We start from the raw sequence: 16,901 nt of genomic DNA on the forward strand, positions 1-16,901 counted from the left end.
GAGAATTCATTATTAAAAAAATAAGCAAATTAAGTTTCAAACATAATTTCACGAAAACCTCCACTCAACTCTACCAACGTTATACCCACAATTCAACGCTTGCCTCGTAATCGTCTGAAGTTAATCCATCCAAAACCATGATTACAGCTTATTTGAAGTGTGACTTCATCATAAAGAGATGATATCTTAACCGTAGAGTGAATGCAGCTTTGTTGAAATTCCTTTTATGGAAAAACTCTTATACAATCAATGTGAATCAGTAGAAGACCATCCACGCAAAGGAGATTCCATTAACACTCGTTCCAACACGAATGTTGATCGTTCCAACACGAATGTTGACCGTTTTGGCAGTTGATCACATCTTGACCGACGCCTAAGAGTTTGTGCGCTGTCTGTTAAGGCTAGAGGTCAGTACTCATAAAATATATTTTCGGGAATATGAAACCAATGTTGCGAGAGAGAGATTCGATGGATGAATTTTAGGTAGGATAAGGGAAATTTTTTATAGGATGGAGATTTGAAAAGAGAGATCTTGATCTAAGTAAAAACGGTTCCTCTCAGTTTGGGAATATATATATAAGTTTTTTTGTTTTTATATATGTTTATTTTTAATTTAAATATGGAACGGGCGGGTACATCTGCGGCTGCATTACTCCCTATCGTCGGCCATTTGGATGATGAAACGGTTTACCATGTTAGTGATATCTTATGGATATGGGAGAATTGTCTAGAAAGTTTAGGTACTAAGAAGGTATGGTACGAATTACGTAGATGGCTTGGGATGAGGATTGTGTCCTATATATTTGACATTTACACAGTTTAAGTCAGAGTGATTAGTTATTATCTAGACTTATTACAAAACTGTTTAGTCGCACAAAGGATTAACCGATAGAAGACAGCCAAGAAAAGGGACATTGGAAAATTTGCTTTGACGATTTACCAGAATTGGTAGTGTAGAATGCAATGTCACAGATCAAGATCCACATATCTAGACACGGGAAATATCAAAACAAACCGACATAAGCCGTTCTGTCGTCCAAAAAATTCTATCTAAGAACAAAATGCATCCTTACCGTATACAGCGAATGCAGGAACTATTGGATGATGATTATGAAAAGCGGTTAACCTTCTGTGAGTGGGCTCAAGAACAAATTCGGCAAACACAACAGAGATTTTCTCAATTTTGTATTATTTGCCGATGGAGCAACATGGGTTTGTTAATAGATACAATATTAATAGACACAATTTCCATTATTATGCGACAAATCAACCGCATTGTATACAGAATATCAGTTAAACAAGGTGGTAATTAAATGTATGGGGTGGAATAATTGGGAATCATGGCATAGGCCCATATTTCTTTGATTTAATTTTTTTTGCAAAACGAATTACCCCAACTACTTCAGCAATTACCTGCTCATGATAGGCGGCGAATGTGGTACCTACATGACGGTGCACCAGTTCACCATACCGGACCTTATAAAAAAGGATTTATTTTTTGGTGGGGTTACGTCAAAGAACAAGTGTACAAAACACCCGCGACTACTAAGAAAGACATGAATAGAATTAAGGAGGTTTTTCGAACTGTTGATGTTAATATGTTACATCGTGCTAGTAGAGCTTTTGAAGATCGCATACATTATTGTATGGAGGTAAATGGTGGTCATTTTGAATACTTAATAAAATAGTTTCTAAAGTTTTTAGTTCTTTCTTATTTGTTGTTAGTTATTTTTGTTTAATTTGTTTATTTTGAGAATTGTGGATAGGTACCCTATTTATTTTATTACAGTTTTTAAAGGTATAAAATTAATGGTTCGATTTTGTCACAAAAACTAAAAGTATTTTAAACGTCACATTCAGTGTTTACTTGTTAAAAAGATGAATATTTTTTAAATCATAAACTAAAAATGCAATTTTCTTAAAAACAGTCAATTTTAGAGTGTAAATTATGAGACATAATTTGAAGGGATAAAATAGTTAGTTATAATATATAATAATACACTGGATGTTCCATTTAAAAAAATCTAGTTTTTGCTAATTGAAATCTCCTGAATTAATGCTTATCTAGAAAACACCCCGAAGTCCAAACAAAACTTCTACTCCGTTCAGTCATTTCAGCCTTCCTTTACCTTCGTATTTACCAAACAAGTTTAGTTACTTCTCACTAATAAAATTTACTAGACAGCATTTATAGTGCACCAATTTTCATCAAATCCTCATATTTTTCGCTTCAACTTGGCAACGTCACAATTTATGGGAAAAGAAAAGGCAGGGCTAGATGCAGAATTTTACGCAGAAATATTAAGCTTATTGATTCTGGTTGCCTAAGAAATCAGTTAGATTATGAAAAACATTGAGTTTTTATAGGTTGAACTAGGTTACGTCGTTGAGAATAACCTTGTATATTGATTAGTTAGATTGTGAATGACATTAAATTTTTATAGGTTAGATCATCATGAGTGAAGTTGAATTTTTATAAGTAAAGTAAGGTTAGTTGGTTGCCAATGGCGTTAAATCAGAATTTTTTTTTTCGAAATTTAAAAGATATGCTTAGATTACACGATTATTTAAATTCGATTTTTCAATATTACATTAATCATTTTGTGCAGAATATGTTGTTTCTAAAAATAGGTGTTTTTTATAGTCATTAAAAAATATTTATGCCGCCTGTCGGAAAACAATTCATTACAAAAATCATTACTGAAGATGGCAGTTGCATGGCAAAAACCATGAGTTCACAATAGAAAACTAGCGACTCATCTATCCCTGAAAAGACCCGTTAATCAAAGTCAAAATCAATCAAGTTATCAAATAACATTTTGCCTTTCTTTTTCTGTAGTTACGAGGATCATAAAAATGAATGGAACTTACAATGCCTTACATGATGTACCTATCAATAATGATCGTACCAAATGCCTTAACAGTTGTTTGGACACGTATCTATATATTTATTATGTATATAATGTTTTAAACAAATAAATGAATATAAAAATCATGAAAACTCATCTTTTAATTTAAACAAATTTGTAGTATAATTAAAAAATTCACTAATCTGATGGACTGCTAACACACATAACAAAAACTCAATATTTTTGAGAAGTACTTTATTGTTGATTTTTATTTTTTATATTTCTATTATTATCAAAATTCTAAAATAATCTTTAAAATATCAAAAGAAGCAGTCCTTTGCTATAATAATGGTCAGTGTCAATCAAATAGTAGACAGTTTCTAAAAACTTGAACAGAAACCTTCTAAATTTCAACTTATGTATAATAATTATTTTTTAAATGACAAACAAGTGTTTAATCTATCAACATCTCAATTTTTCAAACAACCTGTAATCCCTTGATCGAAAATACATGCAATTGATCTTGACTCAACACGAACCCAAGTGTATTTCAGCAATTATTAAAGTAAATAACTGAAAGACCATTTATCACGAGTATTCACATTAAATTATCATTCACCACTATATTATAATTTGTAGATATATACAAGGTGTATGCAAAAGGTTAAGACATGGATTAAATAGTAACTTCTGGGATGAAAATTGGTTAATTGAACCCAACTTATTTATATCCATAATAGTCTTGTTAAGTTGGTACAAGGTAATGATATTTTTTTTTAAATAGTTTTACCCAAAAAAAGGAGTAGGATGGGATCGAATTTCATCATTTTTGGCAGAAATATAATTTTTAACAACCATCTTAACATATAAATTTGGTGATAAATTTTTAGACTGTAAACTTCCAATTTTACTTTAAATTATCATTTTCAATATTTTGGGTGTCGATGTAAAGAAAATTACTTTATATTATTGGTTTTGAGTGCCTCTTAAATGTATAGATTAATTCTATGCAAAAAGTTTAGAGATACTCGCTTTATCAGCTCAGAAGTCATTAATATGTTTGTGTAGGCGATAACGAGCTTCAAGACCTAAAAATAATTTGTCAAAAACGGCATTTTTCCAGTCATGCTACAGGAAGGCTGTGAAGTATTGAAGAAACACTTTCAAGCCTTTTGAAACTAGCCTGATTCTATGCTTCATAGCAAAATGCGTTCATACCAAAAACAGGCAGAAGACCAAAAGATCAACCAAAGTTTTATCGCCCGATTAATCTTACATACTTTTTCTTAAAAACTATGGAGAAAATCTAAGAACAATACTTCAGAAACATGGCTTTCACAATAAAGCCACTTCAACCTAAACAATTTCCTTGTCAAAAAGGCAAGTCCACCACAAGTGTACTACATTGCCTAGTTAAAACATAAAAAAAGCTGTTGACAGAAAGATATTACTCTAACCGCCTTCATCGAGGTAGAAGGAACTTTTGACAACACTTCACATCAATCCATCGAAAGGGCGTTAAAAGAGTGGTACTCCCTATTCTAAAATGGAACGAGGCGACATACAACATAGGAACAACATAGTATTGGAACGGCAGACATACAAGGAAACACTTCCACTGTTACTACAGTGAAGGGTTGTCCCCAGGTGGTTATTGGTAGTGAACAAATTCTCACTAGACTTAGAAGCTCTGGATTTACAGTTTTAGGGTACCTAAATGATCTAGTAGTGGTAGTAAAGGGCAAGCATGAAGGCATAATCTCTGTCCTGATGCAAACAGCCTTACACACAAATAAAAACTGAGGTGATAAAGAACAACTCTCGATCAACCCCAGTAAAATAAAAATAGTCCAATTCACAAGGAGAATTAAGGCAAATATAAGCGCACCTATCCTTCTTCTTCTTCTTCTTACGTTAGAACAATGGTATTCATGCAAACAATGTCCATCAGATGGATAAATATTGCCAATGGCCTTGGAGAAACAGTACTGGAAGCCTTGCTTAGTCAACTCCCACAAACTTCTATCACTTTGCATTTTAATGATCCCAGGGAGTTAAAGCTAGCCCCATTCACTGCAGATTTTATCTTATAAAGCAGCACTAGATAGCTGCTATATATTTATATTAACATTTATTGCTATTTATTCCATCAAGTGAAGATACAAACGAATCAACAAAGATCACTTTTGTTACTTCTTTACCCCTTTTAATTTTTTTAATAAAAGAATATGTTACCTTTTGACATTGTTTCTGCAACCCTGCACAATTCACTCCAAGTCAGTGTATGAGCCTTAAGGAAATCACATAGTGAGCCTCTTTCGTGATAAGCAGTAATCAACCAAAATTCCGTTTGCAGATTATCGCCATGTTTTTCAACACCAATATATTGCAAAATATTAGGGTGATCCATATGAGGTAGTTTGAATATATCCTGTTCAGTTAACCATGACTGCTTATCCTAAAATGGAATCCAAAATAATACAATATTCATAAAATAATATATTACTAGTCGCTTTTTCCATTACAGTTCAAATAACTAGTTATTTGAAACTGTCTCGATTATTTCTATAAATGTACATTCAGAATCGTTAGTAATAAATTTATTCCTTTGAAATATAATTTTGCAAGAGTGTTAACGTCAAGTTGAATAAGATGATAACATACATTCATCAAAAGATTATTCACATGCTTTGTGAAATCTTTATTTTTCGGCTAACGGAAGGAGCACTTTTTATTATCAGTCTGTTATTGATTCAGCATTACATATTTGTCAGTTTTTGTTTGCAAAATGCGTATTAATGTACTCTAGCATCCGACATAAAGAGGACTATATGGATAAACTTTCAATTTGTTGCTTTAAGTAAGTGTCAAGAAAGTTTTATAACGTTATTAATATCTGATCAAAAAGCACTTACTTGTATGGGAAATATTTTGACAGCTACATCTTCACCTTTAAACTGAGCTTTCCAAACAGCTCCGAAACGTCCCCTGGCTTTTATTTCAATGAGGTTTATGGGTCTATTATCTAAAATGGGCGTTGAAGGGGGCAACGGGTGTGGTTCAGATGTTGGTAACTGTAATTTCAAGGATATAAAAGATTTTTAATAAAGATTGCCAAAAAAAAAAAATTGATGCAAAGGAATCTTTCCTCCTTGACACAAGTAATAAATGGATGGAGAATATCACAATTTTGAATTGTATTTCACACAGCAGTAATCACATAGTGATAAGACTTGAGATCTAAAAAATATTTATTTTAGCCCTGATTAATAATTAAACTCTATAGGCCAATATATAAAATTGTGATGAATTTTACTTTCACACAATTCAAAAATAAAATTTACAAAATATAATCTAAAATGTCTTGTGTGTTAAGTTGTATTACAGCAACAAGGAATATGTATAAAAATATTATTTAGGTGGTTAAAAGATATAATCAAAAGTGAAAAGTTACATTTTAAAATTAAAATTTTTTTTGAAAAATGATGACTAATGCTCGGATTAAAGAAAAACTGCTTTTTGCCCATTCTTGATGTACCATTTTTATGCTAATAATACATGATATTCATATAACTGTTATTGTGTGTTAAAATCTTAGATTAATAAAAGTAGATTAAGTTTGCAGTGGGAGAAACATTACAAATGGAGCCAGATTTATTATCCATTTTAAAAACATGCTCCACAAATTTATTTTGAATGTACATATATATTGGTTTTAAATAACAAAGAGTTTTTTGAAATATAAAATATAGAATATATTTTAGTTTTAAGTTTTTCCATAAAAAAATTCTGATAGGTTTAAATAAACAATTATTCAATTACCGTCAAATCAATATCTCGTTGTTAATTCCCTTAATTATTATGGAATTGATTATATTCACCTACATTCTAAGATTTATGCATTTTTCAATAAAGGATATGCCTATACCAGCACCTTTTTCAAATTTTAATCACCAATAAATCCGAGTTTTAGTGATCATCTTTTCATTTATAATTTAAAACTAAAATCTACCTTAAAAAGATAATAGCCACTTACACCCCACTAGTTGAAATCGGCATGAAACAAGAAAATATGTTAATATATTGTGTACAATAATTGTATATAAATCTGAGAGGTATTTATTTAATACATCACTCAATAAGTGACTGACACACAGACACACTGTCAAATGAAGAACCAAGTTTCAAAAGACTATGTGTAAAATATCATGACATTTCGATTAGTCAGAAAAAAGTGACAGCCATAGCCATTTAAGTGAAGCTACCTTTGTTATTTTCAAAACAATGGATTCAAAATAATTTCGTGTGTTCATTTATAATTGCTTCTTGATAAAAAAATACTGTAGAAACTCAGCAATATGTTATCCGGTCTTTGCTCCACCCCAAAAAACTATTTGTTATTGATTTGCTGAATTAGAACGTGATCGTATAGGCACCGATGATGATGAACGTTCTGGACGTCCAATTGAGGTGATTACTCCAGGAAACTTGAAAAAGTCCACAAATTGGTTACATATAATCGTAAATTGAAATTGTGTGAGATAGCTGAGGCCGTAAAAATATCAGCAGGGAGTGTGTTTACAAGTATGCATGAATATTTGACCATGAGGAACCAGTTTTCAAAGTGGGTGCCGTGTTTAGTCATAGTCGATCAAAAACAACAACGTTTTGATGATTCGGAGCAGTGTTTGGTCATGTTTCCACCTTATAAATAAGATTTCTTGCGTCGATATGTGACAATGGATGAAACATGGATTTTACAAATTTACGAATTCACAAATCCTATAACATACTGTTACTTCTGTTAGAAAGTGAAGTTGTATATATTTGATCAAATTCTAGAAAGACTTAGTCAAGAAATATATTTAAAACCAGCACAAATACTGGACTTTGATATAACACTGGAAAGGAAAATGTTTGTATAAGAATTTATAAGAAGAAATTGAAAGAAGAGCACTCATGTAGTGTCTTCCTGGGCTAGATCCTTTGGAATTATAATGCCACTAGATCCAAAAAGTATGTAAATTAAAGCTATACTTCCTCACTGACTTCCTTATATGGAAATACCTGACCAGAAGTGTAGTAGGAATTCTGTGAAGAGGAGAATGAAACTTAAGTTTATCTAGTTCTAGAGTGCCTTGCCATTACAAGAAATCTCAAAAAATGTATTGTAGTTCATTAGAACCATGGAACTGAATGGCTAAAGCAGTTCTCGTATGGCATAGGGCCTTAATGCTGCAGTGGAATGTAACAAACTTGATTATATATGTATATATCTATTTAGGTAATGTTTCCTTGGTTATTTCTGTTCCGAAGCCTCTATTAATGTTAACATCTTGTATAAAAATTGTAGGGTCTGAGCAAAATATTTCATCGAGCGACTGATGAAAAACTTTTATGTTTTATTAACCAGTAATATGGGTAAATAAATGTTATGCAATTAAGGTTAACTTACCCCATGAAAATAGTGTTTATTTCTTCTTGTCCAATAATAAGCAGCTCCTAAAGATAATGCTAAGATTCCAACAGCTAAACCTATCCAAATACTGTGGTAAAAGTTATAGCCAGCTGCTTCTCGGATCGGAATCGATGCTAAAGTTCAACAATTTCTACTTAGTATGATAAACTAGTTTGGTAAGTAATATAGAAACATTTTCATATAATTGTTCATTGAATATTTCTCAAGATACATTAATGAAAAAAAATTTCAAACTATTTTTCTAAAATATATTCTATACTTGGATTTATTTTTGTTACTTACTACTGGGAGGAGCAGCTTCAGTAGGTTTGGGCTCCCACGAAAAATCACTATTACACATATTCCTTTCGCAACAGCAAAAAAGTAAACTATTTTTCGGAACTAGAGTAGTGTCAACACATCTTGTCTGGTTTACACAGTCTACTCCGTTTAAAAAGCATCCCTGTAAGAAAAACAATTGGGAGCTTGAAAAAACAAATGTGGTTAATAGGAAAGCGAATTTTTAATATAACAGGAATTTATACGATACATTCTGAAAAATCTGTATTTGAGTTAATGAGAAAAACAATAATTGTTTTTATGCATTTGAGCATGGAATTTTAAAATCTTACTAGATTCATAATTGTGGTTAAAGTCTCAAATTAGAACTTCACATTATTAGCAGCCTATTGAATATATATATTTCAAATGTTATGGTTGTGAAGAATAAAGCTAAATGAATTTTGTGTCATCAATAGCTAGATACTGAATAAATTTCAAAAATATTTGGTGAAATATTGTTGTCAAACTGTATTTAAATAATCATATTGTAGAATACATTTCTGTTTTATAAGCTGTTCTCCTTCATTTTCCTATTATTTAATGAAATTCTGGTTTGCCATTTAGAATCAATTTTTTGTATTATAGTAAAAATATACCTTTAGTTTAACAGTGAAAGTTCCATTTTCTCCAACAGACCAAAGGACATAACAATGGTGTTTTTGATCATCAATGTGACATATTTCTACATCTTGACATCCATTTTTTTCCTTACAAGTACTATTATAATATTCACATTGTATAACTGTTGATTCATTCTGTAATACCGCTCCACCAACGAAAGTACCTAAAAATATATAAAAACTATAGAGATAAATTATGTAATGATTATTGTGCACATGGATATTGGAAAAATATTGACCTATTTCTCCTAATACATACTATTTACAATAAATTAATTTATCTTCATTAATAAAATAAATCCAATGGATTTAATTTACTGAAGTATGTTATAATACAGATAACTTTGACAGCGAAATCTTTGCAATGCTCCACAATATGCACTTTTAATTTTGCAAACTAGACATTTCTAAAGGTTTAAGACAATACTTTCTTTCACAATAAGCATTTGTTCCTGAAGTTTTATAAATATAGAAGATTCTAATATAGCACCCTAATGAAAATGTGAAGAGGCAGTTAAATGAGGTATAGATAAGGGTGTAATGGGAGTAATTCATTATAAGAGGGTTACCATTTAAGTTTTGAAATATAGTAAAACTGATGTTAATAAACATACTCAAAATGTATTGTTATACGAGTGCTATTTGACTTGTTTACAGATACTTGAAACATTCATCTTGGTCAAAAAATAGAACATTTTCATGCGATAATTTTCTATGACTTTCGACGTGGATTAAACCAACAGTAGTATGCCCATCAACTCATTTCGACTTTTGGTGATGGAGCATTGTTATATGGTCAAAAAGATTTGTTCATATTGTATACCTCACAATTTGACAACTGTTCAAAAAAACCAATTTCAATTGGTTGCAAGATATGCTTAAAAAATTCAATCGCTTCAAAAGACTTCTTTAAGATCGTGACAGGCGACGAATCATGAATCTATGCATATGAACCCAAAACTAAACAACAATCAACTGTATGGGTCTTTAAAGACCAACCAGTTTTTTCAGAATAACTGGATGTAAATGCAGCCACTGTTCCATTAGAGCAATGTAGAACAGTCAAATCTGAATATTACACCAGCATTTGTTTGCTAGAAGTGTTTGAAAATATCAGGGAAATCAAACGCATAAGACGAATCATTCTCCACCATGACAATGCGAGCTCTCACATGTCAGTTCAAACAAAACCATTTTTGAACAGTCAAAACATCGATTTGACTGTTATCTGCCAGTCCTTGTTTGGCACTCAATAATTTCTTATTTCCAATTAAAACTAAATTGGGAGGTCAACATTGTTTTAATGTTAATATTCTATCTTAATCGGAATGGAAAAAATGCTTCGACGATTGGTTCAAACGTACACATAAGTGTATTGATCTTGATAGAGAATATTTTGAAAAACAATTAAGCCATATCCAATTAAAAATATTTTTTTTATTTGTATAACTTAAAACCTAAGTAGAAGCCATCATATAAAGTTCTGAACTACTAGATTAATTTATCACTAATTATATGAATATATATTTATAATTTAAGAGTGGGAGGAATTAGTCTAGAAATGTGAGCAAATTTCAATTTTAATTAAAATTGAGAAGCAATATTTTTGTGATATGGGTTACACAACCATGAAACTAATCCTAAAGAAAAATCAAAAGAACCCTTTCAAGATATTATATCAAAGAAGTATTATGATAAAATAGAGAAAAGTGACCTGATATTAACTGTACCAACTTGATAACAAAGCTATTTGTTTCATCTTTAAAGATTTTAAACGGATCACAATTTCTGATTCAAATTTATTCATGTATTAAGCTACAAAAAAGAATACATTTAAAGATTACAAATGAAATATTAGTATATCCAACTTCCTTAGATTATGTAAATTATCCGCTTTTCAGTATTTTAATTGTGTCTCCAATTTTATTATCGAGTTTTAATTAATAATTCATAACATGAGAGAGATTATACTAGTCTCTAATATAACTTAGTAACTGTAATCTATTCTATACTAATTTATAATATGGAATTTTGTCAAGAATTTTCTCATCTTCTGGATCTTTTAGTAATTACTTACCTTTATGTAAATTCAGCACGACCCAACACGTTAAAAAGTAGTCCAAAAAAGTTCTAATAAACAAAACCATATCGCAGTGAGTTTTCCTCCGGAAACAAAAATTTAAAGCAAAATTGGCGTATTATTTTTGTTGAAAACAAACATGGACAACAATTTGGCCCAGGTCAGGAACGTAAAAAATGGTATATTTGGAAAATAGAGTCTATTTTTCATATTTTTCTTGTCACACACTTTTTAAGTTACTATTTTCTCAAAGTCAAGTTGAATCATACTTAAACGATGTTAAAAACTTAGAAAATGCGTCTTTTCTCAAGCATTTAAATAACATTACACTTTTATAGTAATATTAGAGCAATCAGTAATCGTAAATTGTAATCAGGTCACATCAGATAATCTGATCAAGAGAATTGACACGATCATTAATCGATTATATTGGAATCGATGATTGTAAATCGACTATGGACTAAATATTATTAGTTGCAAAAAATAGTATTTTTGATCTAGAAATATATGAGACAGGTACGATGCATATTGCTACATGAAATAATGATCTGTTAAAACCATTTATGTAATACTCCTATATGGACAGTTTCTATAAGTGTTAGGTGTTCCGACTAAGTGAAAAAAATGGTGTATAATTCTCTCTCTCATCCTAGCGCTTCAGTTAGCTATTATTTTCAAGCAAGCGCAGTATAGATAAAGTGTCTCGAACGAGAGAGAAAATAAATACTGTCGGCGTCTTAACGTAGAGACGTTTTCTCCCATAAGAGCTGTCCATATAGGAATATTACATAATCACATCACATTTTTTTACTCAAAAGTTAACACTTTTGGTTTTCTTTTAATCTAATTGATTTGTTACTAAAAGCATTGTATAAAGAATATTCTTTATACAATGCTAAAAGTAAAATGACTCGATTTTTCGATTACTTCCCATTACAATAAAGGTTACTTTATAATTTTTAACCATGAAATCTGATTCAGATATCATGAAGCAGGCACAAACCACTTATATAGGTAAACTGGGGAGGTAGAGGTAATATTTCTATTTTTCATTCATGTCATATTTATATAGCAATAATTGTACATTAAGTAGAATTTTTCAAATTATTCGGACAAAGTTGAGCTTTCATCTAATAGATGACGCTTAAGTTCCTCGTATTATATATTCTATTTGGCAGATTAACATCTAAATTTAGTATTACGAATTTTTTAGATTCAAACTTTTACTGTTTCTTTTTTATTCAATAATATTCACATAAAACTATAATTTTCTAAATAAAAGGGAGAATAAAACGATTCAGTATTTGATAAATAGGTCAGTTTAAATCTGAACTTTATACTCACACTCACAATAATGAAAGTGCAATTATTGCTGTGAATATGAATGAGTGGATATATACATAGCAAAAGTTCACTAGACAACCTTTTGGACTTTGTTCGTTTACACTGATCTATATTTATGTATAATTCGATTAGGAACTTGCAATATAAGAAAGGCTTTTAATAAACCAATAAAAGAATAAGATTAATATTAATTTTGAATGGAGGAGACCCGGTGATGTAATATGAGCCGCCTTGATGATAATAACAATAGGAGCATCACAGTCATCAGCCCTACGAGTTTTTATAGTGATACACTCCCAATCAAAAGTATTGAACTTGAGGACAATTACATTCATATGAGTTTATATAATTTTAATATTTATCTGTCGATATCTATGAAATTTATTTTGTATAAATACATTATGAATGTAGAATATATAGGGAAGGTAAGAAAATGTGTTTACACAAATATGGGACAAAACCTGATATATTAAACCGCTCTAGCAACATGTAAAATGATGATATCCCAAGATTGGGACTAATAGGTTTTACGTATCGTAAAACTGATCAAGAGTCACCTGTTGAAATCTTCGAGGTGTACTAAATCTGGCTAGTAAGGCGGACGTGAACAGATTAGGATGGCCAAGTACTCGCGAAATAAAAGCATCTTTTGTTATCTTAGAATAAACGTTCTATTACCCCAATCCCCTTTATTCAATGAACCATCAATATAACTACTTTATGCACCTTTGTATTTGTTTCATAAATATAAAACAAGCAACCAGAAAGATAATCAAAATTTCACTATTATTAGTGGACAACGATTTGCGCCCGAGCTATAGTGATTAATCTGTAAAAGCATAAGCAGGGTGAAGAGTGAAGGTATCAGTTTTGGCCACTTCCATGCTTCTACTAAAATAATAAGTTATAATAAAATTTCTCTTTAACAATGTTTGCGTTAAAGAAAACTCTAACGAGTTCTGCGTTATTTTTTAAAATAGATAGTGCTAGTGCAAATAAAGTTTCTTCTTTACATTGTAAACCTTTTTGCTAAGAAACTGTGGTAAGTTTTTGTTTCTTACTTTGGTTATTCTTACACCAAACATGTTTAAATTTAGTTTATTAGCTTTTATATAAAAAGGGCAGTTATTTTCTGCAAAATGAGTTATTTTACAAAATTTGTTTTTTATATCCTTAGTGGCCAATACTGGATGCATAAAACTGTCAGTTTTTCAGTTGTGGCCATTAGGTGGCTAAAACCGGAGTTTTGAAAACTCTAGTTATGACCCTATCAGTTTTCTCAAGTACAATTGAGGATATAAGAACAATCAAAATATCACAGAAATACATCGAGGAAAGTCAGCGTGCCACTTTAAATAATATCCGCCAAGATGTTCCCGTTCTTATTGCCAGTACACTATATGGCATTCCACGAACCACTTTACGATATAAAATTTCTGGACACACTCCTATGTACTAGAGGTCCTACATGCGTTCTGGGAGAACAATTGGAAACGAACTATGTAATTGGTTAAAAGCATCTGCCAGAATGGGATTTCCCATAAACCAAGAAGCGTTATGTCATTTCGCTATGCAACTGTCCAAAGTCTTGAAAATTAGTAACCCATTTACCAACATTTACAAACCAGACAAAAAATGGTTTAGTAGTTTTATGAAAAAACATTCTGAACTATCCATTAAACAGACTGAATATATCAATGCCAGGACTTATATAAGTGAAAAAAATATTCACGTATGTTTGCCACTACAACTGAACTCTTAGGAGAAAATTTAAAATAATCTCAAACTAATTTGGAATTTAGAGGAGACAGTTTTTTTCTAAAACTTGGCGGAAATTCTGTAATATGCGAAAAAGGAGTACTTTGTTATAGCACAGCTGCTAACAGTGTTAAAGTAAATATTATGACCTAAATTACTGTAAATGCTGCAGATGTCGCTTCATCATTAACTCTATACAAATTCAAAGATACAAAAACTACTTGTACATTATGTAAACACATGTCCTTCAAATTGGAGCTTAGGGAAAACTAAAAATGGCCAGTTGTTAGTTCTATAAATATTTTGCAATAATTTGTTATCCGAACCTATTACAAAAAGACTTCGAACTTCCAATAATTTTTTAGAGCCATTCATCTCATTTTTCTCTCGAACGTACTCGGTACTCGTATCCTTATTTGCACAAAAACGTGCATGGAAAAAAAGAAATTGAAAACTTCATCACGATGGGAAAGATATCAAGAAGCAAGATGTACCAATAGTCCAATACTATGTGGTTAATTTCCGTATAATGCCGAAAATGTAGATTACAAGAGATGTACTTTAAAATATGTACATGAAAAAATTGATATCAACAATGATAAAGTACTGTCATATTTGGAATCAAAATTACAAGATTACGAATTTCAACAATTTAAGCAATTGTATAATTTGAATGAACATCTTTTAGATCAAAGATATGAGAAATTGTATCAAGTATGTGTTTCATTCAAACATAATGAAGCTTTAGAAGTGAAAAGTATGGAAAACGAAGAAGACAGAAATTACAACCCAATAATAAACTTACAAGAACATGAAGATCGAAAAATTCAAGAGCTTGATACCTTAAGTTTTGGGTTTCGTTATTATAGAGTATGGAATATGCATTTTATCCTGGTCGAATTACCAGAACATTAGATAGGCGCCGATATCTAATATCTAAAATGGTCAGAAGTGGTAATTATTACTAGAAATAGCTACAAAAAAGGATGAAATCGAATAAGAATGGGATGAATTTAAATAAATTATTTCCAAGCCGGTAATGAAAAATCCTCGAGGAATATTTTAAGAGCCTGAAATGATGAAGTATTACTAGTCTCAAATCAAAAAATATTGAATTCTAAAGATATTTTTTTTGCTAATTATATATTCTGTTTATTTAGTCCACTATTTATACTTTCAATTAATAATATTATTTCTAATAAATATGCTATTTTTTAGTTGTTTTTCATTTATTTAGAACCTGGCACATAGTGTGGCTAAAACTAATTTCTCAAGTGGCCCTAAGTAGTATTTTGGTGGCCAAAATTGGAGATTTTTGACATATTTTACAAATTTTTTTAAAAATGGTTATGTATTTTTTAAAAATTTGATTATTTTTTCATGACACAGAACGCTTAATAAAACTGTAGTTTAAAGCTGCAAAGCTTAAAGTTTTCTTAAGATATCCAAAACTGGTGGTTTCACCCTATACGGAAAAATTGCTCATATCACAGTGCTGTTATGTTTTAACTCTAAAATGAAGTGCTCTGCACTTTTTAAGCAGAGTGCTACTCTACAAGGTCTCATTTTCGATGCATCAGAATTGGAAGTGGAAGATCACGCTTTATGGTGAGATGTGAGAATATTCGTTTATGTTTTGTTTGAGAATGGTTAGGTCTCATAAATTCTAGTTTGAATAACTCTCTCCTGATAGAGATTATATACCCCTCAGTTCTAGACAAAAACTGACATTTCTTTAGCCATAAAACTTCATTGGCAAATCAACAAACTTTTATTCATTCAAAATTCATTACAGTTTTGTTGTGAAAATTATAAATATTTTAGAAAAATAAAAATGCCTTCAATAGAAGCTGTTGAAGTTATTAAAGAATTTAAAGAAGCAATTTCAAAAGTTTAGGTAAAATTGGTAAATCCCCCGAGAAAATTTAGGAAATTTTGAATGGAGTTGATGTAAATATAGAATTTCCAGATTTAAGTTACTTGCAATATATTTCAGTTAACTGGATAGATAAGCTTTTAGTATTATAAAAATATATAGCCAAATAAAAGGCAAAATTTTCAGGTAGATACCTTGGTAAAACAACTTGTTTTAATTTAATTAAACAAATTTTAATAGAAGTTTTGTTAGAATAATATACAAATTCTCCATTTGTAGGTATTTGCACCGAACATAAATTTTATCTTCTCAAATAAAAAATATACAAAATGTGTATTTTTTTAATTTCTGTGTTTATTTCATCAAAATTTTTCACATCTAAATCTGCTCTTTAATTATTACAATAGATAGATTTTAACATTTTATGAACTTATTTCGGACTTTTTTTAACTTTCAACAAAACGAATTTTTTGATTACACAAAAAGTATAATATGAAGAGGAATAAGAAGAGTAATAATAATAAGAAATATTTATTAATTTAATGAGTATTTTGTATTTTGCGTCTTTGTTGAA

General features: G+C 30.4%; 1 protein-coding gene across 3 annotated transcripts in view; it reads right to left on the reverse strand.

Annotated features, from left to right (window-relative positions):
• LOC130453106 (activin receptor type-2A) overlaps positions 1–11,742 on the reverse strand; it is a 31,179-nt gene extending 19,437 nt beyond the window's left edge. The window contains exons 1-7 of one of the 3 annotated variants that reach the window (XM_056792705.1): positions 11,347–11,730; positions 9,246–9,433; positions 8,611–8,770; positions 8,305–8,441; positions 6,862–6,891; positions 5,765–5,923; positions 5,085–5,307 (exon numbers count right to left, since the gene is read on the reverse strand). In XM_056792705.1, coding sequence (XP_056648683.1) covers positions 5,085–5,307; positions 5,765–5,923; positions 6,862–6,891; positions 8,305–8,441; positions 8,611–8,770; positions 9,246–9,433; positions 11,347–11,416 — 967 coding nt within the window. In that variant the 5' untranslated portion in view covers positions 11,417–11,730. Of the gene's footprint in view, positions 1–5,084; positions 5,308–5,764; positions 5,924–6,861; positions 6,892–8,304; positions 8,442–8,610; positions 8,771–9,245; positions 9,434–11,346 lie in introns of all 3 variants that reach the window. The other 2 variants (XM_056792706.1, XM_056792707.1) reach the window with 2 other exon arrangements.
• Between the last annotated feature and the right edge of the window lie 5,159 nt (positions 11,743–16,901).

Source organism: Diorhabda sublineata, chromosome 2 (assembly GCF_026230105.1).
Source record: "Diorhabda sublineata isolate icDioSubl1.1 chromosome 2, icDioSubl1.1, whole genome shotgun sequence".
Lineage (NCBI taxonomy): Eukaryota > Metazoa > Arthropoda > Insecta > Coleoptera > Chrysomelidae > Diorhabda > Diorhabda sublineata.